This window comes from Sparassis crispa (genome assembly GCF_003851025.1).
Source record: "Sparassis crispa DNA, contig_000001F, whole genome shotgun sequence".
Taxonomy (NCBI): Eukaryota; Fungi; Basidiomycota; class Agaricomycetes; order Polyporales; family Sparassidaceae; genus Sparassis; species Sparassis crispa.
Window position 1 is genome coordinate 2,728,293 of NW_020939748.1, and position 25,363 is coordinate 2,753,655.

The 25,363-nt window shown below is 53.7% G+C and overlaps 10 protein-coding genes across 10 annotated transcripts; 4 read left to right on the top strand and 6 right to left on the bottom strand.

Annotated features, from left to right (window-relative positions):
* Nucleotides 1-524: 524 nt before the first annotated feature.
* Nucleotides 525-2,328, bottom strand: SCP_0209660 (NIF-domain-containing protein; the record flags this gene model as incomplete). The annotated part of the gene is made up of 4 exons (XM_027754877.1): nt 525-658; nt 718-832; nt 893-1,009; nt 1,069-2,328. The coding sequence occupies 4 exons, from the start codon at nt 2,326-2,328 to the stop codon at nt 525-527; spliced, it is 1,626 nt and encodes a 541-aa protein (XP_027610678.1).
* A 1,275-nt stretch (nt 2,329-3,603) lies between these two features.
* Nucleotides 3,604-5,503, bottom strand: SCP_0209670 (hypothetical protein; the record flags this gene model as incomplete). Its single annotated transcript, XM_027754878.1, has 9 exons — nt 3,604-3,787; nt 3,841-3,955; nt 4,007-4,149; nt 4,206-4,814; nt 4,873-4,885; nt 4,936-5,021; nt 5,076-5,183; nt 5,242-5,261; nt 5,318-5,503. 9 exons carry the CDS (start codon nt 5,501-5,503, stop codon nt 3,604-3,606), a joined length of 1,464 nt encoding a protein of 487 aa, XP_027610679.1.
* A 502-nt stretch (nt 5,504-6,005) lies between these two features.
* Nucleotides 6,006-6,867, top strand: SCP_0209680 (hypothetical protein; the record flags this gene model as incomplete). The annotated part of the gene is made up of 4 exons (XM_027754879.1): nt 6,006-6,256; nt 6,307-6,331; nt 6,383-6,743; nt 6,794-6,867. The coding sequence occupies 4 exons, from the start codon at nt 6,006-6,008 to the stop codon at nt 6,865-6,867; spliced, it is 711 nt and encodes a 236-aa protein (XP_027610680.1).
* A 138-nt stretch (nt 6,868-7,005) lies between these two features.
* SCP_0209690 (Putative alanyl-tRNA editing protein) lies at nt 7,006-9,010 on the bottom strand (the record flags this gene model as incomplete). Its single annotated transcript, XM_027754880.1, has 5 exons — nt 7,006-7,675; nt 7,736-8,073; nt 8,134-8,510; nt 8,574-8,709; nt 8,795-9,010. The coding sequence occupies 5 exons, from the start codon at nt 9,008-9,010 to the stop codon at nt 7,006-7,008; spliced, it is 1,737 nt and encodes a 578-aa protein (XP_027610681.1).
* Nucleotides 9,011-9,337: 327 nt separating this feature from the next.
* On the top strand, nt 9,338-15,522 carry SCP_0209700 (Beta-mannosidase B; the record flags this gene model as incomplete). Its single annotated transcript, XM_027754881.1, has 32 exons — nt 9,338-9,523; nt 9,578-9,597; nt 9,652-9,759; nt 9,814-9,899; nt 9,953-9,965; nt 10,021-10,242; nt 10,304-10,687; nt 10,747-11,004; nt 11,060-11,230; nt 11,713-11,718; nt 11,783-11,918; nt 11,993-12,023; nt 12,076-12,194; nt 12,251-12,270; nt 12,319-12,418; nt 12,477-12,562; nt 12,616-12,632; nt 12,683-13,017; nt 13,084-13,216; nt 13,277-13,313; nt 13,372-13,490; nt 13,549-13,595; nt 13,657-13,750; nt 13,810-13,824; nt 13,883-14,095; nt 14,149-14,227; nt 14,274-14,348; nt 14,398-14,446; nt 14,504-14,547; nt 14,598-14,715; nt 14,766-15,202; nt 15,264-15,522. 32 exons carry the CDS (start codon nt 9,338-9,340, stop codon nt 15,520-15,522), a joined length of 4,017 nt encoding a protein of 1,338 aa, XP_027610682.1.
* Nucleotides 15,523-15,991: 469 nt separating this feature from the next.
* SCP_0209710 (GTP-binding protein) lies at nt 15,992-16,822 on the bottom strand (the record flags this gene model as incomplete). Its single annotated transcript, XM_027754882.1, has 5 exons — nt 15,992-16,083; nt 16,142-16,230; nt 16,329-16,519; nt 16,568-16,707; nt 16,765-16,822. 5 exons carry the CDS (start codon nt 16,820-16,822, stop codon nt 15,992-15,994), a joined length of 570 nt encoding a protein of 189 aa, XP_027610683.1.
* Nucleotides 16,823-19,746: 2,924 nt separating this feature from the next.
* SCP_0209720 (hypothetical protein) lies at nt 19,747-20,260 on the top strand (the record flags this gene model as incomplete). Its single annotated transcript, XM_027754883.1, has 3 exons — nt 19,747-19,934; nt 19,989-20,075; nt 20,131-20,260. The coding sequence occupies 3 exons, from the start codon at nt 19,747-19,749 to the stop codon at nt 20,258-20,260; spliced, it is 405 nt and encodes a 134-aa protein (XP_027610684.1).
* Nucleotides 20,261-20,580: 320 nt separating this feature from the next.
* On the bottom strand, nt 20,581-22,200 carry SCP_0209730 (NAD(P)-binding protein; the record flags this gene model as incomplete). Its single annotated transcript, XM_027754884.1, has 6 exons — nt 20,581-20,976; nt 21,035-21,189; nt 21,250-21,419; nt 21,472-21,655; nt 21,709-22,069; nt 22,126-22,200. 6 exons carry the CDS (start codon nt 22,198-22,200, stop codon nt 20,581-20,583), a joined length of 1,341 nt encoding a protein of 446 aa, XP_027610685.1.
* Nucleotides 22,201-22,558: 358 nt separating this feature from the next.
* Nucleotides 22,559-24,144, top strand: SCP_0209740 (hypothetical protein; the record flags this gene model as incomplete). Its single annotated transcript, XM_027754885.1, has 4 exons — nt 22,559-22,925; nt 22,975-23,034; nt 23,091-23,264; nt 23,321-24,144. The coding sequence occupies 4 exons, from the start codon at nt 22,559-22,561 to the stop codon at nt 24,142-24,144; spliced, it is 1,425 nt and encodes a 474-aa protein (XP_027610686.1).
* Nucleotides 24,145-24,277: 133 nt separating this feature from the next.
* Nucleotides 24,278-25,281, bottom strand: SCP_0209750 (Proteasome subunit beta type-1; the record flags this gene model as incomplete). Its single annotated transcript, XM_027754886.1, has 6 exons — nt 24,278-24,483; nt 24,536-24,625; nt 24,676-24,857; nt 24,922-25,043; nt 25,093-25,170; nt 25,231-25,281. 6 exons carry the CDS (start codon nt 25,279-25,281, stop codon nt 24,278-24,280), a joined length of 729 nt encoding a protein of 242 aa, XP_027610687.1.
* Between the last annotated feature and the right edge of the window lie 82 nt (nt 25,282-25,363).

The window sequence follows — 25,363 nt, forward strand, 5'->3', positions numbered from 1 at the left end:
GTCTCTGACTCCTTGCAATTGCCACCGCGAGTCAGCAGAGACGACTCCGAGATTGCATTGAGCTCCGGCGGAAGGATGATGATAGTACTGCCGGAATGCCACTCCAGTCTCTGAAGCTTTGAAAGAAAGTCGACACGGAACGTGATGAAAGGCAGAACGATATTCGCCGCTCGCTGCGATATGTACGTACATACAAGAATACATGTACACCGAGAACAGGCCGTCGCAACGAAGCGGCATGCTCAATTGCAATGCATGCGCGGTACACTGCAGTCGTCAACGCAATTGGTTGGCCAACGCAGATGGCGACGAGAGTAAATTACTGATACGGATAAGTGGTAGGCGATATAAGTGGCAGGAGACTTTATACGGCAGTAATGTCCAAAGACCCAAGTAGAATGCGAGAGTATATGCATGCAGCCACCCTGGCCCCGGCCGTGTCCGTATCCGAACCCGCTCGACCGGCGGGCAGCTGGTGACTTGCTGGCGGCGCGCATCCTGAAAGACGGGAGGCGGGAGGCGCGTCAGGAAAAGCCGCGGATGCCCAGTATGCGCCGGACATCGCTGGTGAAGCGAAGGGAGTCAAGGACAGGCAGCAGGTCAAGAAGCGCCTCATCGTGCGCATCATGCGTCCATCCCTCTATTGGAATACCGTTGGCTACCCGCGGAAGCCCACATCAGCACTAAAATCGAGCAGCCGGGCAGCGACGCACGCACCCTCGTTCACACTGTAGCATGTGGGTGAGTTGTCGATTAGACAGACTCGTGAGAGGTCTTGTTCTATAATGGACAGGTCCTTGGTATACGATCCATTCGGGAGCAGTGTACAGGACTAGCGGTGCCACAGGCAGATTCAGATTTAGGACCCGAAGAGACAAGCACTTGCACACACCTCCCTGAAAAATCGGCGGCCGAACATTCCACGACCCGCATCTAGCCAGTCAATGACAGGATCGGCATACTCTTGCATGGATGCCGTAAATATAACGAGCGTGTACCACCCCGAGACCTGCGGGACGAAATGCGAATGTTACCACCGCCGGATTGTTCACATTGCGCAGAACCAACCTTTCTGAGAAAGTAGTCGACAAAAGGGCGCTTGTACACATGGTAGAGCGTACTTCGGCCACCGAGCACAACCTCCACCATGTGCCCTGCGCCCTTGTTCCTCCGCCCGAATATACCACCCAGCCCAAGGAGGCCTGAGCCGCCGGTAGAACTGGCATATATTGGCCGCGAAGTGGAATGAATGAGCGTTTCATCGAGGTCCAGTACGAGCGTCTTTGGCCAGTGGAAGGGCGTCGTCTTGTGTGTGGCGACGGTTGGAGGGGTGGAAGAACGAGAAGGGGTATTGCTGTGAGTGCCTTGGGATGTGGACGGTGAGATGGCCGACGCAAGGGGGGGCGCAAGGAGCGTCGTGTCTTCATAGGATAATTGTTCCGGAAGGCGGTGCACGGTAATGGAAGCTGCAGGTATCGGTGGTGGGCTTACAGATGGGGTCGGGGGTGGTGAGGGGAATGGAACAGACAGCAATGGTGGAACTGCGGGCTTTGACGGGGGAGGTGACAGTGGTGGAGGATTTGCAGGCGGAAAGGTGAGGTTTACGACGACCGACTTCTCGTCCCTTGCCTCGTCTTCAGTGTCCTTCTCCTCGTCGTCAGTGGCGTCCACGACAGCAATCTCATTCGTGCTCTGCACGACACCCTGGCGGGTCAGCGACCGCCAGCCGGCACAGATAGCATCCCATAGCAGGAGGATAATGCGGACGAAGAAGACGCGTCTGAGGATGCTATGCGCACTGCTGCTGTTCTGCTGGATGGGTCTCTCGGGTGAGGCAACGGACTGCCTGCGAGATGGGGGACGAGACGGGCGTCGAGATGGGTGCGAAGGAGACTGACCGGCAGATGGTGGCAGAGGGTTGACCTCGGCTGGCGACGAGAGTGAACGTCTGATCGACCACCTGCCTGTGGACGAGCTGGGGATTGGGATCCGAAAGGACATGGTCGACCATGTTCTGACCCGCTGGAGGTAGACATCCTGAGTGTTGTCGCTGTTCGAGGAGAGAAGAGCGGCGGTCTCTGCTATGGGCGTCGAGGGCGGTGTTCGCGGAGAAGCCAAGACATCGAATTGGCGAGAGATGTAAGTGAGAGAATTCATCTGCGGGGGGCGGCTGCCCACAGACTGTGAGGGAGAGAGGAGAGGCAGACAGGCTTGCAGGATATCCGGGACGAGGTCGAGCAGCACAAAAGTGGGTCGACTCGACGCCGGCAAGCGGAGCTCGCCTTCGCGCGTGTCTCCAGCGCTCGTCATGTGTGCCGGCGTCCCCATCGTCCTCGACGCTTTCGACGTCCATCTCTTATGCTTTCTCCAAGCCCTCGTCAGCGAACGTTGCTGCCTCGTCCGTCCCCTATCTCCTCAGCTATCGTTCTCATCGTACCAGCTGATACACCTGCTACTCCCTCTCGTTTCGGCTATCCTTTCTGCAGACCCGGATTCCGTGTGTGTTCTCCTCGACTCTTCCTCGCCTTCGATGCAATCACCCCGCATAACTCCTATCGATCCTCTACACGTGTATTAAGACTCCTCCCAATCATACCGCCTCATCAAACGTGCGATCGTCCCTGAGAGCTTCTGCTGATATATACAGCTCTGACAAGATACACGCTGCTGCACCTTAAGCTGAGATAACACTACTCATGCCAGCTCGCTTCGCTCGGTTCCTATCGCTTCTTCTGCTTGTAAACTCTCAGGTGAGGACGGAGCACACAAGTTTGACCTCTACACAACCATTCCGTTTGTCATGGGACTCCGGATCTTGCACTTGACCTGACGGGTGACACACCGATGGGCCCACCTGAACCTCATCGTACGTGATATCAGTCCACCTGCGCCACTGTTCTACACGACACATCTACCACTCGCGAGAGGTACCTTCATCGAACAGCCGACAACGTCACTTAATGCATGCTACATGCAATGTCTGCGCTTGATGGCCGTGGAATACAAAGCACAGTAAGACGCTCTTGACGACCGTTAAGAAAATATATTCGCCACGGGACTACGTACTTCCGGACGCTGAGGACTTTCCAGGTTTCACCGACGGTCTCTTGGACTCCGGTAGACTTTTTTGTGCCTTCGCCGCTCTTTGTCCGTCGCATCACTCTGGGTTGGATAGAGGATGTTTTACAGTTTTCTGCGACCCTTTAATCGGATTCTCTGGCTTTCGACATCTTCCAAGGGCCCTCTGCAAGAAATACTCATTGTAAGTGATGCCTTCTCTGTGGACCGTCAATGCTTCGCGGGTCCACGGGAAGTGTGTTCGAAGGGAGATCATGCATTTCCTGAATGTGCAAGTCGGTAGACTTGTTGAGATGTACTCTATGCAGCGACACTATTTATTAATGGTATTTTTTTCCTGTACGATCTCATAGAGTCGAAGCCACTGAGTTCGAATAACGCGGTCAGATTCAATTCATTCAATCATCGCCTATATACAGATACCGCAAACGGAGCCGCAGTTTTACATTCGATCTGATCTTTCATAAGAATCGTCACATATACTGCCGGTCGGTAGACGTCCAGGTTGGTCACTAGCGCACTGCATCATACCAAGTAGCGGAAGCCCCTTTCTTTGCCTTGCTCTTCTTCCTCCCTCTCCAGCTGCTTGTTCAACTCTGTGAGGTGTAGTTTGAAGATGTACCCCATAATGATGGCGGTACAACAGGTCGAGATGCAGATGGCGTAGGAGTAACGATAGGTGGGGCCCCAGTTACTCGGCCACACGTATCTGCCCGTAGAAGTCAGCGTAAGAATTATTCCCGCGCGTGGAAGGGGACGTACGAGCCAGCAACGTTGCCGAGCTGCGAGAACGCGTTCACGAGCGCTACCGCTACGGCACGCTTGGATGGAGGACGAGGGAAGGAGTTGCTGACCCAGGTGTACAGCACGACAAAGCCTGCATGCTGGTCAGAATATTATCACCGTGCTCCAACGCTCTGGCACGTACCTGCATATGACTGGGCCATCAAGAAGAGGGAAACGTATCGGGCGGCCGTGTTCATAGTGCTGATCGCGATTACGAAGCCGATGAGACCGAAGAAGTACGGGATGCTCATATGGTAGAAACGTTCACCGGTCTTGTCAGAGTGCCTGGCAAGCAAACCATGAACAGCTACCCAAACATCCCAAAATATTAAATAGCGCACCGAGAGACGATGTACGCCAGAATGGCGGTGAGCACAAATGGCGGGGCGCACAGCAGCAGCGTCACGGTCCTGCCGAAGCCCATCGTCGCGCTGAGAGTCGGGAAGTACGCGTTGAAACTGAGCGCGACGACCTGGCTCGTCATCATGAACGCGAGCCACCAAACTCGCCAGTCCGTGACGGCGAGCCACAGTCCATGCATCTGCCCGCCCGCCTCGGTCTCTGACTCGTCGCCGACGCCTGCGTCCTCCTCCATGCGCCGCATCGCGAGGCGGCGCTCCAGCGGGCTGAGCCACCGCCCGCGCGTCGTCGCGGGGAAGTCGGGGAGAATAAAAATCGCCAAGAGCGCGAAGAAGATCGTCAGGGAGCCCTCAATATAGAAGAGCCAGCGCCAGGCGGCACGCCCGAGCTTGCCTTGCATGCCGTCGAGGATACCGGAGGCCATAAGGGAGCCGAAGGCGTTGCTGATGATATTTCCGCAATACAGGAGGGCAGTGCGAGAGCCCAGTTCACTGCGCCTGTACCATTTACTGAGAAGGAACAGCGCGCCGGGGAAAAATGCGGCTTCGATGAAGCCCAGGAAGAAACGCGTCAGAAGCGCCCCGACGAAGCTGGCGTGGCGTTTCTGTAAATCAGCGACGGTCAAAATTATCATGAAGATGCCCTCACTTCTTCGTGATCCCTACAAGGTAATTCAGCTAACAGCCGTGCCATAATTGTCCAACCACTGACCTGTCAATATGGACATCATTCCCCAAATTGCCATGCATATTGGTATATGAAGCGACGGTTTTCCAACATAATTCATAATCATGTTGCTGTGCCAATGCACGTGAGACAAAGACATCAAGGTGAAAACAGAAGACACTTACGAAGGTACCTGCATGATGATGTAACCGACATAGAGGATCGACAGTAATGTCGCGAAGTCCTGACCCTTGAGATGCAGGTCAGTCTCAAAGCCTCGAAGCCGCGCAGCTCTTTGAGAGCGAAGAGTTAAATCCATGACGCGCTTGGTAGAAAAAGAACAATGCACACCCTGCGTTATTGCGATCGATCTACAGTGCTCGCATGTTAGCTTCAACGTCGACATTAAATAAAGGATAGATCTCACGTAGTTCAGAATGTAAATGATGACCAGGATGGACATGCGGAGGTCCAATTTCAAGAGCAACCACTTCTCCATCTTCTTCCTCTGTTCGGTGCCCCCGAACTCGGCGTCTGGATCATCTTGGGCGACCTTGACGGATTCGAGGTCCTCAACCTTCTCGACGGAGGGGGACTTGGTATCGGACGACATCGAGCTTCAGAGAGGAATTTTCTGAGGGGAGGTCGACGAAGGAGGAACCCAAATCCGCGTCCAACTTGTACTCGGCGGACCGACCCGGAAAAAAAGGAGAACGCAGTGTGCTTCCATCCGTGTGACATTTCGCGGCGTTGTGGGGATCAGGCACTACCAGTACTAAACTTATCTCGGGCATGGTACGCGGTCACAGGGCGAGAGATGTGGACGACGACGAGCCGGTGGGGCCGCGTCGCTGCGAGGTCCAAAGCTCAGCCACAAGATCAGCCACAACCTTGGCGCTCCGCTTACGGTAAAGTGGAAAAGTGGGAAGATGATGATCGGCTACTGCCAGATTGCAGACGCGTGCACCACGTGACCGACGCGAACGTTGTTTACGCGCACCGACCGCGCCTTTCCAACTTCCCGCGCTCGCCAGCCGCAGTGCTTGCTGGATGCCCCGCCAGTCTCGGTAACATTTTCTTGTTTCTTTTCTATCCCTTAGTTTCTTTCTTTTGTCATGGACGACCCCACCGATATCTTTCTCACCACTCAGGAGCGCATTGGCCTGGCGATCTCGAAGCTCCCCACCCTCACCAAGAGTCAGATCCCGCTGGACGACTCATGTCCCATCTGTCTCATTTCATTCAAAGCCATCTACGACAAGCCGGAAGATAGAGAGAACGAGCTCGTTGGCTTGACCCCTGAACCGATCCCTCTGGGTGGCGTCACGAAACTCGACGTATGCGGACATGTATTCTGCCGAGAAGAGTGAGTGTTTCTCCTTAACCGTACACACTCATCTGAACGCGTTTGCACAGCCTGATCGAGTGGATAAGAGGAAGGGTATGCCGTTGTCGATCTTCGCATGTTGTTCATCATTGACACTTTGACCAGCACGGCACTTGCCCCGCGTGCCGGCACACGTTCCTGAACGTCAGACCTATCTCAGACTCTGATTATGAATCCTCCGACGGCGACTACGTTCCGGGCGAGGATGACGAGGAGGAGGAGGAGGAGGACGGTTTCCTCGATATCGACGGTTTTACCGACATGGACGCAGAGTTCGACGTCGACGAGATGGACCTGGAGGTGGACGCTGTGTCGGAGTTCGGCGGGGGTGTGTGGGACGACGAAGGTGAGTATGAGGATGCGGATGAGAGCATGGAAAACTTGGGCCTGAGTGACGGGGATGGCTCGGAGAGCCTTTCGGAAGGCGAATTGTTTGTCACTCCCGAGGAGAATTTGCTGGTAGATGGTGCGTTCCTGCTTTGCCTTCGTGGCTCCTCTTCTTACAGGTTCCCATAGACGCAGGCGTTTACGACGACGAGACGTACTTGTCAGCACCTGAAGACGACAATGCTGCAGAGGAATCCAAGTAGAGTACCTTCACAATCGGAAGACATATGGCATTTTATTCACGTACTCCCATTGGTTTGTTATTACTGTATCGCATTGCAAACATATTCACTTTTGTACACTACAGTCTGTTCTATTCTATGCCATTCCTCTAGGTATGTTTAAGCGTTGAGCACCTCTGCGACTGATGCCCCCTCCCGCCCCTCCCTCCAGACTCCAGTAAACTTTCCGCTCCAGCGTGTTCCCTTACCACCACCCCTCATGTCGAGCTTGGCTTTCAATCCCTCGCCCACTTCTTTGACTCGCTTATCGTCCGACCCAAAGATGAGCACTACGCTTGTGCTGGAGGTCGTCTGTGAAGAGGGAGATGAGGCAAGGACCACAAGGAATGGCGGTGAGTCTGGTGTAGAAGTGATCTCGTTCACAAAGGCCGTTGAGATAGCAGACAGGAGCCCAAGCGCATTCGAAGAGTCGTCCGTGCGGTGTCGGTGTAGTAGGATCTCTCGGTCGTCCTTGATCAGAGATTGGTTGACCAACTCCTTTGCAATTGCGTCAGCGAGCTCCGTCTCGACGTCCTCCACCCGCTTCACAGCCCGCTTCCGCTCCTCCACGACCTGCTCCACCCGCTCGGGCACTTGCGGCGCGCCGCAGCTGAGCGTCGCCGATGTGCTTGTCAGCAGAGCGTGCGTAGACACCAGGTGGGTGATGAGCCGAGGTCCTGCGAGAAAGTACAGGCGAGCAGAAGTTGTGCTGGACCGCGACAACGCGTCAGTGTGGGGAAGCAGGAAGAGTTGGAGATTGTGCAAGGTCGGCAAGTGTGTACCGCAACATCTGCATACGACACGAGCATCAGCAGCCAGTTCGCGAATTGGTGAGCGTAGGTACACTCACGGATTGCGGTCGACCCCGTCAATGATTACCGTCCTTTTCACCCCACCAGTGTAATCCGCAGGCAGCGCCTTTCCTACGTTTCGTCCGCTCTGTAACTTTGCGACCTCTGGCACTTTCTCCGGATTTAGTTCTTCTACCTCTATGTGAACTGAGCGACCCTCGAATGCGAGCCGATTGGCTTCGTCCTGGATCGAAGCAATCTCTTCAGCGGACATACTCCGCGGGATTTCCACATATGATGGGGTAGGAAAGGCAGTGAGGGACCACGAGAGCGTAGGGAGATTAAGCCGTCTCTCCAATAGGGCGGAGAGCAGATGCTGCGACGTGTGCATGCTCATCTACACGGTAAGTCTCAGCCTCGCGTCGCGGATAAAAGCCGTATCCATTGCGAGACTCACATGGTCCAGTCGTCGCTTGAACCCCTCCTCGCCCAGCGCTACTCCTACCTTGGCTCCGGGAAGGAACGCACGAATTGCACCTTGCCCATCCTGGTCGTGTGCGCGAATATAGTGCACGGCATGCCCACCGTGACGTTTCGCCTCGATTACATTCCACTCCTCGCCGTCGGGACTGGTGAGGATCCCGATGTCCGACGGCTGGCCACCGCCTTCTGGGAAGATAATAGTATCGTGGAGGACGACCTCGAGGAGGGGCTGGGAGGGAACTGGCGAAGCCTTCCCCTTCTTGCTCTTCCTGCCATTGGATGGGATGGCGGGTGATTGGGAGAGCGTACAGCTGATCACGGTGGTCGGAAGTTCACGCAGGAGGGGGTCTCCTGGAAGAGTGAGTTGTTCGGTCAGTTATATGCGGCAGGGACCACTGGACACGTTTCACGCACTCTGACATGCTAGCAGGCCGACCGGGATAGGGATCTGCGGATCCGATGGAATGCTGAGGGTCTGGGAGACGATGCGATGGTACGTTGGAGGAGTAACGGGTAGAAGAAGAACTGCTGAAGCCGCCATCTGGAGTCTCTGTGCGCGGTAGGACGGAGAATTGGAAGAACATATCGGATTAATATTGTGCTCTCTGACCGAGTCGGAGATGACAGATGCTTACAGACGATGCGGGGAGCCTATTCGTGATGGCTCGCTCCGTGTGTACCTGCCCCGCTCGCTGCTTCTCCGCACTCTGGTGGATAGGTTGCCGACGATCGGAACGCGCGAGATCGTCGAGCGGAGATGCGGACCGGACATCCGTGTCGCCGTCACGCGCAAGGCGCGATCGCGACCACTGTGCAACGATCGCGACTTGGCTCTCCTCACCAGACCGCATTCCACCCCTTGACCAGAACCTTTCACCTTCCCCAATGACCCTATATTTCACCTTCGTCCCGAGCTCCGGTGTTGCCTCACGACCATCCTGCCAATCCTTTCAGAATCGTAACCATTACATGCCCAACATCCGATGTGTGTGCATGGGCCTCCTCTGCTTGCCCTCCAGAGTGCATGTAGGCTCTCCAGCCCAGGCTTATGTTTTTCTCCGCTGAGGTATAAAGTAACTTGTACCCACCTTCGGAGAATTTTCACTGAACCTTACTCATAGACGAGTTCTTCTCTTGCTCTCTCTGCATAGACGAAGTACACACGACCCGCTTCGGTCATGTCTCCTACTTCTATCACTGACCTCAAAAGGTCAGATGACCCTGCGCGGCATCTAGAAACCGCTCATAGTGACACCGACCAAGAGTTCGGTGGCCACGAAGCCCGGAAGAAGCTTGAGAGGAAGCTTCTTCTCAAGCTCGACTTACGTGTTTCTATGCTTATTATAATCTACATCTTGAATTATGTAAGCCGTCTCTCTGTCCTTATATCTCTTCTGTACTGAAATTTACGTCTGAAGATCGATCGTAATAATGCGGCGTAAGTCCTTGTAGTTGGGTTGGCATACGTACACATCTAAAATACTGTTTTCAGTGCTGCGAGATTGCGTGGCTTTGAGCAAGACTTGAAGCTCACAGACCAGCAGTTCGACACACTACTGAGTATCACTTATGTCGGATACATTCTCATGCAAGTACCATCGTAAGTCGGCTTTTAGAATTAGTAGTCCCTGCGTCGCTGACAACCGTTCGCCAGAAACATGTTCCTGAATTATATTGGGAAGCCCTCCATATACCTCCCGATTTGCATGATCCTCTGGGGGACCATAACTTGCTTGACGGGTATGTCGGTTACTTTGACACATTATGGATCTGTGCTGAATGCTATCGGCTAGGCGTGACCACAGGGTATGTGTTTGTTGAGCAACTCTCCATCCAGTTTCTCACATTTCTCTTTTCCAAGTTTCGCTGGTGCCCTTTTGACTCGATTCTTCCTGGGATTCGTCGAAGCGGCATTCTTCCCAGGAGCTCTCTTCATTCTTTCCAAGTGGTATAAACGATCCGAGCTCGGCCTGCGTACTGCGCTCCTTTCTTGCGGTAGTCTCATCAGTAACGCGTTCGGATCGCTAATCGCCTCTGGTATTTTGGACAATATGGAGGGTAAACGGGGACATGCTGCTTGGCGGTATGCAGGCTTCCAATGATGGTTACAATGCATCGCCCAAAATATAGGATTTCAAATACAGGTGGTTGTTCTACATCGAAGGCGCCATCACCGTTTTCGTCGCTGTCTGCTCCTTTTTCATCCTACCCGACTTCCCATCCACTTCGCGGAGATGGTTAAGCCCTATTGAAGAGCGCCTTGCACTGAAGCGTATGGAAGAGGACGTAGGCATCGGCGACGAGGAGCAGACAGAGACGGGCGGCGCTTTACACGGGCTAGCGTTGGCGTTCAGCGACTGGAAGGTGTGGTGGCTTGCGGTAGCACTGACGAGCATTGTACTCTCGCTGTCGTTCAATGCCTTTTTCCCGACGCTGAGTGCGACTATGGGGTATAGTACGCTCGTGTCGCTGCTGCTCTGTGCGCCTCCCTGGGTGTTCGCGACGCTGGTCGCGTTTGCGGTGACTAGGTAAGTCCGTCGCCTGTTGCGCAGAGTGAAGTGCTGACGATGCGGTTCTGGTCCGCCAGACATTCGGATGCCACTCAGGAACGGTTCTACCACATCATCATCCCTCTCTTCTTCGGCATCGTTGGGTTTGTGATCGCGGTGTCGACGATGGATAAGGCTGCGCGATACGTCTCTTTGTTCCTCATGGCGCAATCGTACTCCGGATTCATCACTTTCCTCGCATGGATGAGTAGCTCCATTCCGCGACCCCCGTCCAAGCGTGCCGTCTCGCTCGCGTTCATAAATGCCTTCTCTCAGTTGGGAAATATAGCTGGATCGTAAGCTTCTCGTACGATCTGTGTGTACATCGAGCGCTGAGCACCTTTCCTGCAGATACACCTGGCCGGCCAATTGGGGCATGACATATCGCTACTCGTACGCCATTTGTATCTCGACGAACGGGTTGGGTATTATTATGTGCTACATGTTCAAACTACATCTTAAGCATCTGAACAAGGAGATGGAGAAGAAGGAGGAGCGAGAGGGGACAGTGAACGGTTTCCGGTACTTGATATGATCTTGTAAGTTTCATGATACATCTATCATTCGTTAGTGTAGAGTATACTCTTTTGTTGTAATACTAGATTTCTCTTTCATTCTGCGGGTATTCTCGGGTGGTTCCATGACACCACTTGCAGCAGCTATAGAATTTTGTCGGGGCTCCCTGAAGTCACTCCATGATAGAAGATAAATGGAAAATCAATGGTGAGAGATTCGAACTGGATTTGAGAACACGCATTCGATGATAGCCTCGACCAACGACTGCAATTAATAGTCTCCCGAAGGCAGACCAATAGTGACCTTGCTGAGGTGGGGAGGACGATCACAATATAGCTACAACAACTTCGCGAATTCGACTGCCTGAGCGCAAGTATTCCTAAGTATTCCCGAAGAGGGTGAAGTTCGGGGAAATATCGGGCATTCCGCGCTCTGTGCAAGTACCACAGCTGACCGACGCTGACCTCCATCCTCCACACATTTTAAAGGCCACGGTCCGTTTCACTCATCGATTTGCTTTGCTCACTCACCGATAGATACAACTATGTCTACCTCCAGGGCCATCGACCAGGGTTGGACGTTTACCCAGATCGGCGGCGGCGACGTCGTCAAGAACGGTGAGTGGCTTGCTGTGCATGAGTTCCCAACGACCGTGCATGTCGAGCTTCTCAAGTACAAGAAGATCCCAGACCCGGTACGTGTGTTTGTCGCTATCCGTACGATCGTCCTGCCGATGATATGACTGATATGTTTGTGTTCCTGGAACAGTTCGTCGGGTTGCATGAATGGGATGTGCAATGTAAGTGTCACGGTTGATGAGTGTGGATGTGATATCTTAGATCCTATTGCAGGGGTCGGCGAGGTCCCTTGGGCTTTCAGGGCCACGTTTAGTGCCAGCCAAGCCGAAGTGTCTGCGCCTAACGCGGACCTCGTATTCGACGGTCTTGATACATTCGCAGTGGTCGAGCTCGTACGATGCGCCAGCTTCGTGGCTTTCAACCCGCTACTGATATTCTTCGCGCACAGAACGGGCACAAAATCTTAGAGCGAGTAGTCCTCTATGCTGATCGGGATGAATATTGAACGTATATTAGGACTGAAAATCAGTTCATCGCTCACCGCGTGAATGTCAAGCAATACCTTAGATTGGGGGACAACGACCTTGTTATCAACTTTGCCAGTGCATTCCGTAAGGTATGAATTTTCAATGCGTCGCATTTCACTGGATAACACTGTATCATAATTGTTCCAGGGTCGGGAGGTCGAGAAACAGCACACTAAATTGAACCTGTGGAATGGCGACTCAAGTCGTCTCCACGTCCGCAAGGCTCAATACAAGTACGTGCTTGCATATATCTCAGCTGACGCGTAATTGACGATCGCTTGGACAGCTACGGATGGGACTGGGGTATGTCATCCCGTGACGCAAAGCTTGACTTTCCCTGACACTTTTCACAGGCCCAGTACTCATGACCGTTGGTCCATGGAAGCCCATCAAATTCGAGACGTACCAGGCGCGCATCACAGACGTCGATGTTCGCACCAGGGTTGCGGAAGACCTTTCCGCGAACGTCGAGGTCAACTTCTCGCTGTCGAATGCAGATCACAGTATTGCCTCTGTTAGCCTCAAGGGTGCAGGTGACTCCCTCGTGGTTGGCCAAACGGATGTCAAGATCAACCATTCCACTGCCAAGGCGCAGTTTAAGTTGTCAGCGGGCGCATTTGAATTATGGTATCCTGTTGGTTATGGCAAGCAGCCGCAGTACACCGTCGAGATCCAGGTGGCCGATCAGGTGCATACGTGTGTCGCACCATGTTTGGGTATCAGGGTACTCACGCTTTGTATATATTCATTGTAGAGCGGTAATGTGCTGGACAAGAAAATCCAGAAAATCGCATTCCGCCGTGCGCGTGTAGTCCAGGATGAGTTGATTGGCCAGGAAGGCCGCACATTCCTCTTCGAGATCAACAACATCAGGATATTTTGCGGAGGTGTGCTTCCGGCGAGCTGTCAAGCTGATTTTCGTTCCGTTGACACATGCCTCTAATCAGGTTCTAACTGGATTCCTGCCGATTCGTTCCTCACTACGTGCGTATTTTCCCCGGACCCCGGCTTTGCACTGTAGTCAATTGTTTCCCCACACAAGGATGACCCCAGAGAGGTACCGCGCATGGTTGCAGTTGCTGATTGACGGCAATCAGAACATGGTCCGTGTGTGGGGAGGAGGAATCTATGAGGCTGATGTCTTCTATGACATTTGTGATGGTAATTATCGATCCTCAGATCAGCCCATCATTTCGCTGTCTCACACTACCTTACGTAGAATTGGGCATCCTAGTATGGCAGGACTTTATGTTCGGATGCGGTCAAGTACGTCACGTCTCAGATTGGTCATTGTGCTTTGTTCTCTAGCTGATGCGGAACATTTTAGTATCCCGCGTACGGTTCGTTCACGAAGTCTGTCCAATTGGAAGTCGAGCAAAATGTCAAGAGGCTCAGACATCATCCGTCAGTCGTAATCTTCGGTACGTTCTCAGGTCTTCTGCGGCATTTGCTGGACGTCAGCTGACTGTATTCTTTCCAGCCGGAAACAACGAAGGTTAGTCGCAGCGTGGTCAACTTATAGAACCGCTAACTGAGGCACAACGGCGTACTAGATTATCAGCTCGCTGAGTCGTGCAAGCTCGATCTGGACTACAATGACGAGAAGTCCGATTTCCGCCATTCAACTTTCCCTGCTCGTTACATCTATGAGCGCCTTCTCCCCTCTGTCGTGGAGAAGCTGAGTGATATTCACTATCACCGCAGCTCGCCATACAGTGGGTTTGGGAAGGTCACCACTGACCGGCACTACGGTGATCTCCATCAATGTGAGCTGGCAATGTGCAGGGTGTGAAAAATAATTTTCTGAGTGTATCGACAGGGAACGTGTGGCATGGCTCACAGGAACCGTGGCATAACTGGGATATCTTGTCCGGCCGTTTCGTTTCTGAATTTGGAATGTGGGTACTGTACCCTTTGTCTGTACCCGACTGACTGTTGGCGCAGGGAAGCTTATCCTGACATCCGTACTGTGGATTACTGGATCGGTGAAAATAAGTCTGAGCGGTATCCCCAGTCAAGGTATACACGTCCATGATTAATTCCGTAAGTATCCCAATCTTCTGTACAGGATCATGAACAATCACAACAAGGCTGATGGCTTCGAACGCCGACTCGAGGTAAGGTTCTGCAAATCTTTCATCGATCGAAGCGCTGATCGCATATACGCTCGTCAGCTATACCTCGTGGAGAACTTCAAGCATGCCTTCGACGTCGAGAGGTGAGGGTGCACGTCAAGTGATACGTGTGTCTTCTCACTGGGAGTCGCAGTTATGTGTACTACACCCAGATCATGCAGGCCGAGACCCTTGCTTCTGCATACCGTCTCTGGAGACGTAACTGGCAAGGCAAGGGCAAAGAATACACCGCCGGTGCCCTCGTGTGGCAGGTATGCGAAAACAAGATCCCTTTATTCTCCCACATTGACCTAGTGAACAGATCAATGACTGCTGGCCTGTGACCTCGTGGGCCATAGTCGACTACTTCTTGCGCCCGAAGCCGGGCTACTTCACCATTAAGCGCGAGCTTCGTCCATTCACGGTCGGCATGACTCGCAAGGATGAAACGACATTTGCTGATGACCTCACTGCGGCCTTCTTCACCATCGAGACCGTGCTTGAGATCTGGGGTACCAACAGCACGTTGTCGGACACGAAGGTGACGCTCTCCGTTTCTGCGTTCGACCTGCACTCGGAGTGGAGGTACCACTTCGACAAGCCTGTCGTGCTTGCTGCGAATGCGAGCACGGAGCTCTACAAGGGCGAGCTGCCGGGCCAGCCCAAGCGCACGAAGAAGAGCGAGATCCCCAAGGCGATCATCGTCTCCGCGCGGCTAATTGACGAGAACGGCGTCGTTCTCGGGCGGTACTCCAACTGGTACGTCGCGGCAGTGATCGTCACCCGCGCTCGTCATGCTCACCGCACTTCTTGCTCTCAGGCCCGAGCCGTTCAAGTTCATTAATTTCCCGGCCGTCGAGGATCTCGGGTTCAAGATCACCCGCGGGTCTGACGGCGAATCTGTAGAGCTCTCGACCCGGAAACCCGTCAAGGGAATCGTGCTCGACGTCGATGGAGAAGCGGCGCAGTGGAGTGATCAGGCCATTGATCTCGTGCCCGACGACCCACAGGTGATCAAGGTGGTGGGCCTGAACGGCAGGCAGGTCAAAGCTCGGTTCCTCGGGGACGGCACTGCGTGAGCTTTCTGCATAAAAGATTGTGTCGTATACTCGTGTATTAGAGGTCATATGTGAGAACCATACCTCATTCATGTGCTCATTGCAACGTCGTTGCCTGCATTCAATTCATCTTTTTTCCAACGTGTTCGAACCAATGGGTGGAAGAGAGATAATAAAGCGCTTTATGCAATTAAGTCTCCCGGGAAAGAAACCGATACGGACATATCATACAAGCAGTACACGGTAGTAGAAATAGACGGTGTAAACAGTCCAGTTTACAAGAATAGAACTCGCGACCCAGTAGAGCAAAAACGACGACACTATGGCAGTCAGACATGGGACAACAGCAGATGCAAAAGGCCGAGCGGATGATGGGGAACGATGTATCAATGCAATGGGTGGGGCTGGATGACACAAGGGGGTGTGAATGTTCTAGGAGCCAATGCAAGATGCCACGGGAGAAGAGGAGGAAAAAAAGTCTAAGCATCCATTACATGATGATGCACTTGCTGGCGGGAGGCTCGTCGTGGTGATTTGGCGATTGTCTCTCGATCTCTCCTAGACAGAGTTGAAATACTTCCGCTATGACAGGTCATTCGTGAGCCATTAAATAACTGACTGAATCAGAGAAACAACTGACCAACGTTCTGATTGTTCTTCGCGCTAGTCTCGACAAATGCGGCATGATGTTCGTCAGCCAGCCTTTGGCCCTCAGACTCCTCCACCTGTCTACATAGCACATGAGATCGGCTGGCGGGAACGAACAAGTCGAGAACAGCAACACACGGCTCAAGGAGCGTTGAAGTACAAGCTGATCCGGTACGTACCTTGACGCCTTCGGCAGATCCGTCTTTGCCCCGACAATGACACATGGAATTGTGTTCAACCCGCAGAAGTCGACAATCTTGTCGTAGACGAGGTTCACCATGTTGAAAGACTTGCGCGACGCCACCGAGTATACCAGCACATAGCCATGGATACCAATAGCGTGCTTCGGATTTAGGATGGTGTACTCGTCCTGGAAAACAGTGTCACCGACGTTGAAAAATAAACAACGCAGGCATACCTGGCCAGCAGTGTCGATGATGTCACAGTCATACTCGACGCCTCTGTAATTAATGCTCTTGGTGTGCGTTGTCTCGATGGTGGGGTAGTAGGACTCGACAAAGTGGCTTTCGATGAACTGGATAACGAGCGACGACTTCCCTGAATTTTAGGACACAGTGAGCCAGGGGTTATAAAATGACGTAGAGGGCAACGGACCGACTGAGCGAGAACCAAGAACGGCAATCTTTCTCTTCCTGAGGATGTCGGAGGGCATGGCGGGGAAGGGGGGGAGGAATTAGGGCGAAGAGAAAATATATGGAACTGGCGAAAGAGATTATGAAAATTAGGGATGGATTACGAGGGGGCGTGGCTGCAAGCGAAGACCCCAAAGTGTGCCACGGATGATGATCCGCACCGTTTCTCCGTATCGTCTCCGCGGGGCACTGCAGTGTACACGAGGACGATGGGACGGGCGTCGAGGACGGGGAAGACGACGAGGAGGAAGGGGGAAAAGTGGGCTGGGACATGCGCGAGTTTAGGCTTTTAAACTCGCGGGCATGTTTTTCTGCTCAACCGCCAGCTCAGATCCGGTGGCCACGCGCCGCCATGATGTTGCTCCAGCAGATTCCGCTTGAAGCTCTCCCGGTCCCTGGCTCATTTCTCAAAGCAACTCCTTCTCCTGCTGACGCATTTACGTCTCAAAGTACGTCCAACGTTAACCCCCATGGTCCGCTGACCCTCCTCAATTATACTCTCTCTTCCTCCGAGCATGCACCGCCCAGCGAACGTCCAAATCTCGATACTCCTTCCTACCATCTAAATACATATCAATTACCTCTCATAGCATCCGAGTCTAGAGTCCGTCGCCTTCCCCTTGCTCCAATCGATATAACCCAACGCTTCTTCAGCCATCCCCGCCCCAGACAATGGTACGCTTTGCGTAACCCAGCACTTTCCGTACCCACCCAATGCCACGCCTCTTTGCAACAAGCGGTTCGCCGTACCCGTCAGATGCCGACAACTTAAAAATCCTTCCACAGTCCACACGCCGCTTAGATTGGTGACGGTATCCATCTGCACGTTCCAGCAGCGGCAAGAGCAGATATTCGACAGCCTGGTAAAAGTTCCCGAACGGGCGCTCATCCTTGGAAAAGATCAGCTCTGATAAGGCTACACGCAACAACAGACGCGGATGCAACTACAAAACGCCATTGGTCTAGACGTCAGAGATGCAGCACGGGGCGCCAGTCGTCATTACGAACTCTCGGAGAGTAGTGCCGCCGAAATGCAGCCAGTGTAGGACGATCTCCTGCGAGATCGGGGTGCAAAGCGGAAACACGCCTAGCCAAATCAGACCGAGCGTCTCTCGAGTCGAGCCAAACCAGCGGTATTTTGTGGTCCGATTCGAGAGGCTGGGGAACGAATGCCCGCAGAGAAAGGATCACTCACCCAGTAATTCCGGTCCGGCGGGGACGCGTAGCAAGCAACCTCGAGCAGGCTGCCAACGGTAGGAATGTGAACACACTCACTGTATCTCAACCTGCGATAAGTTGTGTTGCCATGGTCCGATGCGCAGCACATCATATCTCCGTAGTGCCACTAAGGCGACAAGAGCTTGAGAACGTGATGAAGCAAGTATCACCCAGGAAGACGCAAGACGCGTATGTCACAGAGATAGACAGTCAAAGCGCATGAGATGACAAAACATGCAGCCACTGAAATCTCCTCAGTTTGAGACTGACGCCCACAGTGTCGTCCTTCCCATCCAGAGTGGGTCTATCATGCGTTCTAGCGGCGAAAATTGGCAATCGTACATGGCCGCACAAGAGACACTCCGAAAGCGTCAGTGTGGATCACTATGGGCTTTATCTCCAGGGCCCTAGATAAAGGAGACTGTCGAGACTTCATGGTCGCCAGCTTCGAAGCGCGATTCCAAGCGTTGGTCAGAGCCTCTCTTCGCGGCATGATACGGTAGAGTTTGGCCGCGACGGCCGGAACGATCTCGTTCGGAGTTACGCGTGAAGGTTTGTGGGACCATGCTCGCGCAACGGACTTACCACGCAAGTGTCTCCGGATCCTGGATACCGCGAGAAGGTACAATGCAACTGTCGGCGACTTACCGCGAGATCTACTGGCACCAGCCCTGAGCCGCACTGAAAAGGCTGTGCATCTCAAGCTGAACGCCGGTCCCACAGTGGTTGCCAATTGCGTTTGCGAAGATGTGATCCATGTGAACTAGGACGGGGCGCCCACATAACTATCCAGTCCGCTGAATCACACGTTAAGGCGCACGTACCTGTACAGACCATTTGTATCAAGCGCTGATCTCGCCGGTAGCAAAGTGGCCATAGCTGGATAGCGTCTGTCCGAGCCTGAGTCATGGCTTTCCAATGTCGCAATGACCCGCGTGCGAGGTCATCACCGGAGAGGAACAGGAACATAAATATGCAGACTTGACATCTCTGCGCAGTCTGGAATGGACACGGTCAGAGGACACAACATAAAATGCAGAGCAAAATGAACGCACGGAGCTCCAAATCCTGTCTGCTGGTCCGGTCCGCGCCTGCAGCCCCCGGCTCGTAGTAGTGGTTGTCGGCGTAGCACTCTCAGGGTACAGCTGAGTACACGAATATAGCCTGCTCCACGGGCGCAATCCTGAAAGCGGGGAAAGTTCGCGGTGAAAGTATAATCTGCGTGGTCTGCACACCTTCTTTGTTCGATGATGTCCGGCAAATCCGTGAACCTTTGTATTGCTGCAAGGAGTTTCAAAATTTCGGAGCTACAGCTTCTTGCAGAGACATCCCATCGTGAAAGGTGTTAGGAAATCTGAAAGACATATTGTTTTGCATGGTGTTGATTACCAGAAATCGGAGGAACGTGGTGTAAATGATATGTTGGACCCTTTGAATGAGAAGAGTGGCAATATTAAGACCAATAATTTGGTCTGAGCTAGCAAGGACTCGACGGTGGGAGGAAAGCAGGGCGTTTACGTAACTGGACCTCCCAACGCGATCAGGTGATAAGCATGGATAATCACGTGATCGTTCATTTTCGAACAAGGACGTGACTTGAGAGTTCGTTGCGAAGGTGCGCGACACCTCCAGGTCTTCTTCTAACCACCACTTACTGCTCTCGAGGGTCTCTCCGCAAACTGTTTTCCACACTTGCATTGTGATTTTTTGCCGCTCTGTGCTCATCATGTCTACCACTACGACCCCCAACGACTCTCCCATCCAGACTCCCATTCAGCCACTGCACAACCCTTCCCAGGCAGCGCACCTCGTCGTACCACAGGCGCCCCTTGGAAACACCGCGAAGGGGCTAGCAAGTCAAGCGCCTGGAATGGGCGCGAAGGCGTTGCTGGCGAAGAAGATGGCCAAGGGACAGTGAGTAACCGCACGTGTGGCGCCCCATTTAAATTTGCACTCATTATTCTCAAGCAACCCAGCATATGTGTCGCCGACGGACAACTTGATGACACCGTGTAGCCAGAAGCTGAATGCTGCAAAGAAGAAGCATTTCACGAAGTCTGTCTGATTTCTTCCTGGCGGTCTCGGCCACCATTGACGCTTTGCTGTCCAGGGGTGCAAAGCCTATGCAGTCGCTGTTCGCACAGAAGGAGGCGTCGGGATCTGACTCGGAGGATTCAGCTGACGAGCGCAAGGCATCACCCAAAGTCAGCAAGATGGACGAGGATGAGAACCCGTTCTAGACTGTCCACGATATCATACCCGCACTCGCTGCATTTCTCGATCTTTATTCCCTCTATTTGCCTGTCCCATCGTCGCAGTTGTTCGTTATCCAGCTATTGCATCGTTGTACCACACGTCCTGACTGTCCGAAGTACTGTTGCCGTATCATACGTGCTCCATGCCACGCTCTGCTCTAAGACCGCGAACAAACATACTGAACTGGTAAGTCCGGCATGTAATCCGTGCAGAAGAGTCTGTTTCTATGACAAACGGTACCCTGTTGCACTAACATTACACTTTTATACTCCAGCACTTACAATTTCAAGCTTAGGTAGCATCATCACCCAAGGACCCTAGCCTTCGCCTCCCGCTCGAACTGCGCACAGTCAACCACTGCACTATCCCTCCGACTTTGCTCTGCCGCGAACACCGTCAGGTGACTCTTCAGCACGTCGCTTACGTCGGTGCCGAGTAGCTCCTGGCGGCCCGTGAGCACGGCCTCGATGAACGTGCGGATGAGGCCGAGGTCCCCGCCGCCATGCCCGCCGCCCTCGTTCTTGGGCGTGTGCAGCGTTGTCTTGCCCGTGCGGAAGTCGCAAACGGTGAATGTGTTCATGTCGCCGACGATCTCGCCGTGCGAGAACGCCAGGCGCGACTGGCGCTCGCAGATCTTCTCAGTCTGCGCGATCATGGTGAACGAGACGGTCGCGCCGGTCGAGAACTCCATGTTCACGACCTGGTGCGGAAGCGTGATTATGCTGCGGAGGTTGGTCAGTGCGAGGGACAAGACATACCTGGTTGTCGCAAACATTGTTGTCACTTTCATAGACACATTGGCCGTACGGACCATGTCTCAGTGCATCAGTAATATTCTCGATATCTGGGATGCCATCTACAAGGACGTTCACTGGCCAAGTGGTCTTGCCTTTGGAGACAGCGTCGAGGTATACTGATGCAGGTGAACGTTGAGACTTAAACGTGGAACACGAATCAACATAAGTGTACCCACTCTTCTTGGCGCTATATGGACAATCGCTCTCATTGGTACAGTCAAGACAACGAGTTGCATCACCAGCTTCTTTGGGCTTTCTCTCCTTGCGGAAGTGCTGCAGGGAGCCGAATGATGAAACACGCGTTGGTGTGCCTGGGGAGAGCCAATGGCACAAAATGTCGATATCGCTGCGGGACCACGTCTGAGGAGAGCCTGGGATGAAAATGGGATGATACTTACTGGCAACTCTTGGTCATGAGCGCGAAGCAGCTCTCTTCTTCTCTCGCCCAGTTCCCTCGCACGTAGGAGTGGGCAAAGTGGAAATATCCAATGGGCTCGACATGAACGACATTTATCAGTTCGCCAAGGGTCCCGGAACGGATAACGTCTGTCACGGCTTTATTGTACGGCGAGTAGCGGAGAACTAGCATTGAGCTGCGTTAGCCTCCGGGGGGTGAGAGTACGATGGCAACTGACCATGGCCCATGCCGAAGATGATGCCTGCCTTCTTCACGGCCTCCTCAATCTTAATACAATGTTCGATAGAGGTCGCCATGGGCTTCTCGCACAAGACATGGTATCCTTGCTCCGCAAACGCGAGCACGACCTCGAGGTGCATCTGATCCTGCACGGCGACGATGACTGCGTCCGCAAGGCGCTTTCCAACGGTCTTGATCGTCTCCGCAGACGCCTGCAGCAGGTCCTGGTACGAGTGAAAGACGAGCGTCTGGTCGACGAGATGCGCATCCGTCATTAGCTTGCGCGTCTTGGGGCGCGGCTCGGCGATGGCGACGATCTTGCATCTCGCGGGCTCCTGGAGCGCATAGTTCGTGTATGCCTGCAGAGATACGCGGATTAACCCACAACGGCTGTAGTCGTAGGTGCGCAACTCACCCTGCCCCGGTTCCCGCAGCCGATGACGGCGAGTGTGATGGGCTCTGGAGCGTATGATTCAATCTCTATGCCCATGGTGGAGGCAAGATGAGAACCCGAGCGCTTCCAGAAGCTTTTAGCAGTACTTGTCATGGGCATCACGGTCCGGCGTGTTCACAAGGTTCGCGCAGTAGCACAATTGGACACCTCGACGCGTATTGGGCCGCTCGGCAGGCGAAGAGGTGGAGAGATACAGAGCCTGATAGAGGAAGACCGGTGTCTAGACATTGGGCAGATACGCAAGAGGCGTGTGTGATCGTACTTGTGCCTTGGAGGAGTGAAACAGGTCGGGTGCTCCTAGCTAGCAAGAAGATACGCAGACGTAGCAGAGACGAGCTGGCGAGGTGGGACTGGACGGGTGCAAGCAAACCGAGGGAGGTGGAAGACGGAGAGGATGGTCCCGCGGCTGAGCATGCCTCGTCTGATACCACGACTCCTCCGCAACCTCGAGACCGCCCGCGCTCGTCCTCCTTCCACCGCACCTCTCCATACACCACCACGGCGCAAGCAACAAGGACACGATGTCGACTCACTGCCCCAACTTCCTTCTCTCAGTCCAGAAGGTCGCGCGCAGTCCATCGTCCTCGACTCCCTGGAGCCGATCATGACCATTGCAAGACACAAACGACATAAGGCCCTACCCCCTGTAGTTAAGATCCCCCAGCCGCGGAATAAGGGCGACCAGCCCGTCCTGTACGTACGTGGGGAACCACGTCGCGCGATGTCCACCGAGGAGCGTGCTCTCTGGGCCAATCCCTACCGTATGCGTCCCACTCTGCTTCACCGTGTTCTCGCACTGACCCTGTCAAGTGCGGATGCTGTCTACTCCCATACGACAGTGCCTGTTAACGAAAAGAGTTTTACCCAAAGGTGTGTGTCATGGCCGCCCAGCCGTTCTATTACGCCTGGCTTACAGGATGCTGCAGCTTTTCTTATCCGGCTGGCTCCCAAACTGCTGCCTCCTACTCGCATTGGGGGGAACCGGGCAGAAATTCTAGCCCCAGATGGCCTTGAGCACCCCAATTTCAAAAGCCCGCGCGTCGGGAATGGGTACCACATAACTTGCTTCAAGGACGCCATCACCATGATGGTCGGAAAGGGTGCGCGCCCTATTTTCATGCACCACTCAGCACCGCTCAACCCTCGCTGGTCCTAGCAGGCGTGCACAAGCGGGTGGGCAGAAATGTGACCGTGCACAAATATCTGCAAGAACAGATCGCCCACATGCTGCGCGTTCGCGTCCTGCAGGAGATGCATATACTCTCACTGAGTCTGCAGCGTGGGGAGAGGGGTGCGCTGGACGTGCCGATTATCCGGCGACTGACTCGCGCCGAGTGGAAGGGAGTCAAGTCTTCCGGCGCAGTCCCGTATGCCAATGCCGTTGCAGTCCTCGTGGTCCCTCCTGTGAATACAAATCCCAGCACGAAGAAGAGGCCTAAACCGAACATGTCGACCGCGCCTACACCGGACTTCGTGGATGGATCCTCGAAAGGCAGCCGCTCTCTCCCGCTTTGCGTCATGCATCCGACAAGCAGTGATCCGCTTGATGCTCTCATAGCAGAGGACGAAGATCTGCCCAGACTCCTCCCTCAGTCAAGGGTGCCGTTGTATAATGGTATCACCTTGTGCCCAGATGTCTCGCAGCGTGCAGCTCTGCATACGTCCCTTCTTCACCTGCTGCGTCTCGAACGCGTTGCGCGTTTCAAGCAGCACGCATTATTGCATAGAATGGAAGAGGCGCGTGCTCAAGCTTCAGGGAGCGCGAACGAGGAGCCAGAAAAGAAGCCTGGGCAGGAAGATCTCCTTCCCGGCGATGAGAAGGGTAGCCATGCGTTTTTGCTGTGCTCAGACGAGTCTACGTTGCTGAGGGCGGATGTAGCACCTCTTGCGATTGCGCTGTGGAGAGTGCGGATGTTCGAGGGTGGGGGGTGGGACGAGAAGTTGCTTGAGACCAGTGGTGGGTGGGCATCAAGCGCATGAAAGTAACGTACAAGCACAATTATACTGTCCCGGAGGCTGCTGCCATATCCACCAATGCTAATGTATAATCTGGAGCGCACGCAGTCGCAACAGATGCAAGACGTCCATTGGTACAACATACAAGATACGAGCTCTACTCCACCGCCATGGGTACACCTTGTGGTGCAGGAGCCGACACGTCCTTCGTCTTCAGCGGCAGGCCCAACACCTCCTTGCCTTGCCACCACTTTGGCAGCTTGTCGCCTGGCACGAACAGCCGCTCAACGCCGTCTTCCGTAATAATGACCATGCGAATCACGCCTCCCGAAGAGCCATCTCTTGACATCGCAAGCGAGAGTGCTGCAACATCCGGTCAACGAACATCCATCGTACAAAAAGGAAAATCACGTACTGTTCTTCACGAACTCGATCGTCTCTTCTTTCGACCAATCCTCCTTATATGTCGCATCGCAGTATCCGTACACATAGGTCGAACCAGAACCTGTATACAAATAAATAAATAATACAGAAAAGTTCCGAGCGAAATTATACCTCCAATCGCCCACGGCTGGCGGAAAAGCCCTCCTCCCACAGGAATATTATACACACTCGGGCCTACCTCCTTATCCCAGCCGGCGACGATGATGCCAGCCGTGAGCGCGTCCTTATTCTCATAGCAGAGTTTCTGGAAGAGGCTCGCCGCAGTGTGCACTGGGGGTTGGCCTATTTGTTGTCTATGCAATCCAGACGGTAAATGTGAACATGGAATCAAGGAAATAAGACTAGATGGGTACGCACTTGTACTGCTGCAGCCAGTGGTGCACAATGTCTGCGATGGCTTGCGTGTCCCCGGCCGAACCTGAGCGACAGCAGTAGACGCGGTCGTGGACGTGTGTTAGCTTGTCCGTAACACGATTCGCCTGAGCGGTGTCAGACGTGGAAAACCAAATATCGAGTGAGGGTGCTCACGATGTAACTTCCGGTGGTTGTGCGACTGTCCGCGCCCAGTATGACACCGTCTTTGAACTGGACTGCCATGATCGAGGTCTACAGGTAGACATTGCTTTAATATCATTCCGTGAGGTGAATAAACGAGCGAGTACGCACGCCGAGGTTGACCTCGCCGGACTTGAGACGGTTGATATCTATCGTTTCCATTTGTCCAGTGGGTGGAGGTAAGGAGAAGGATCAATGTGGCTGAACGGGGGTGACGCGTCGACGCGCGTCGGTCAGACACGCC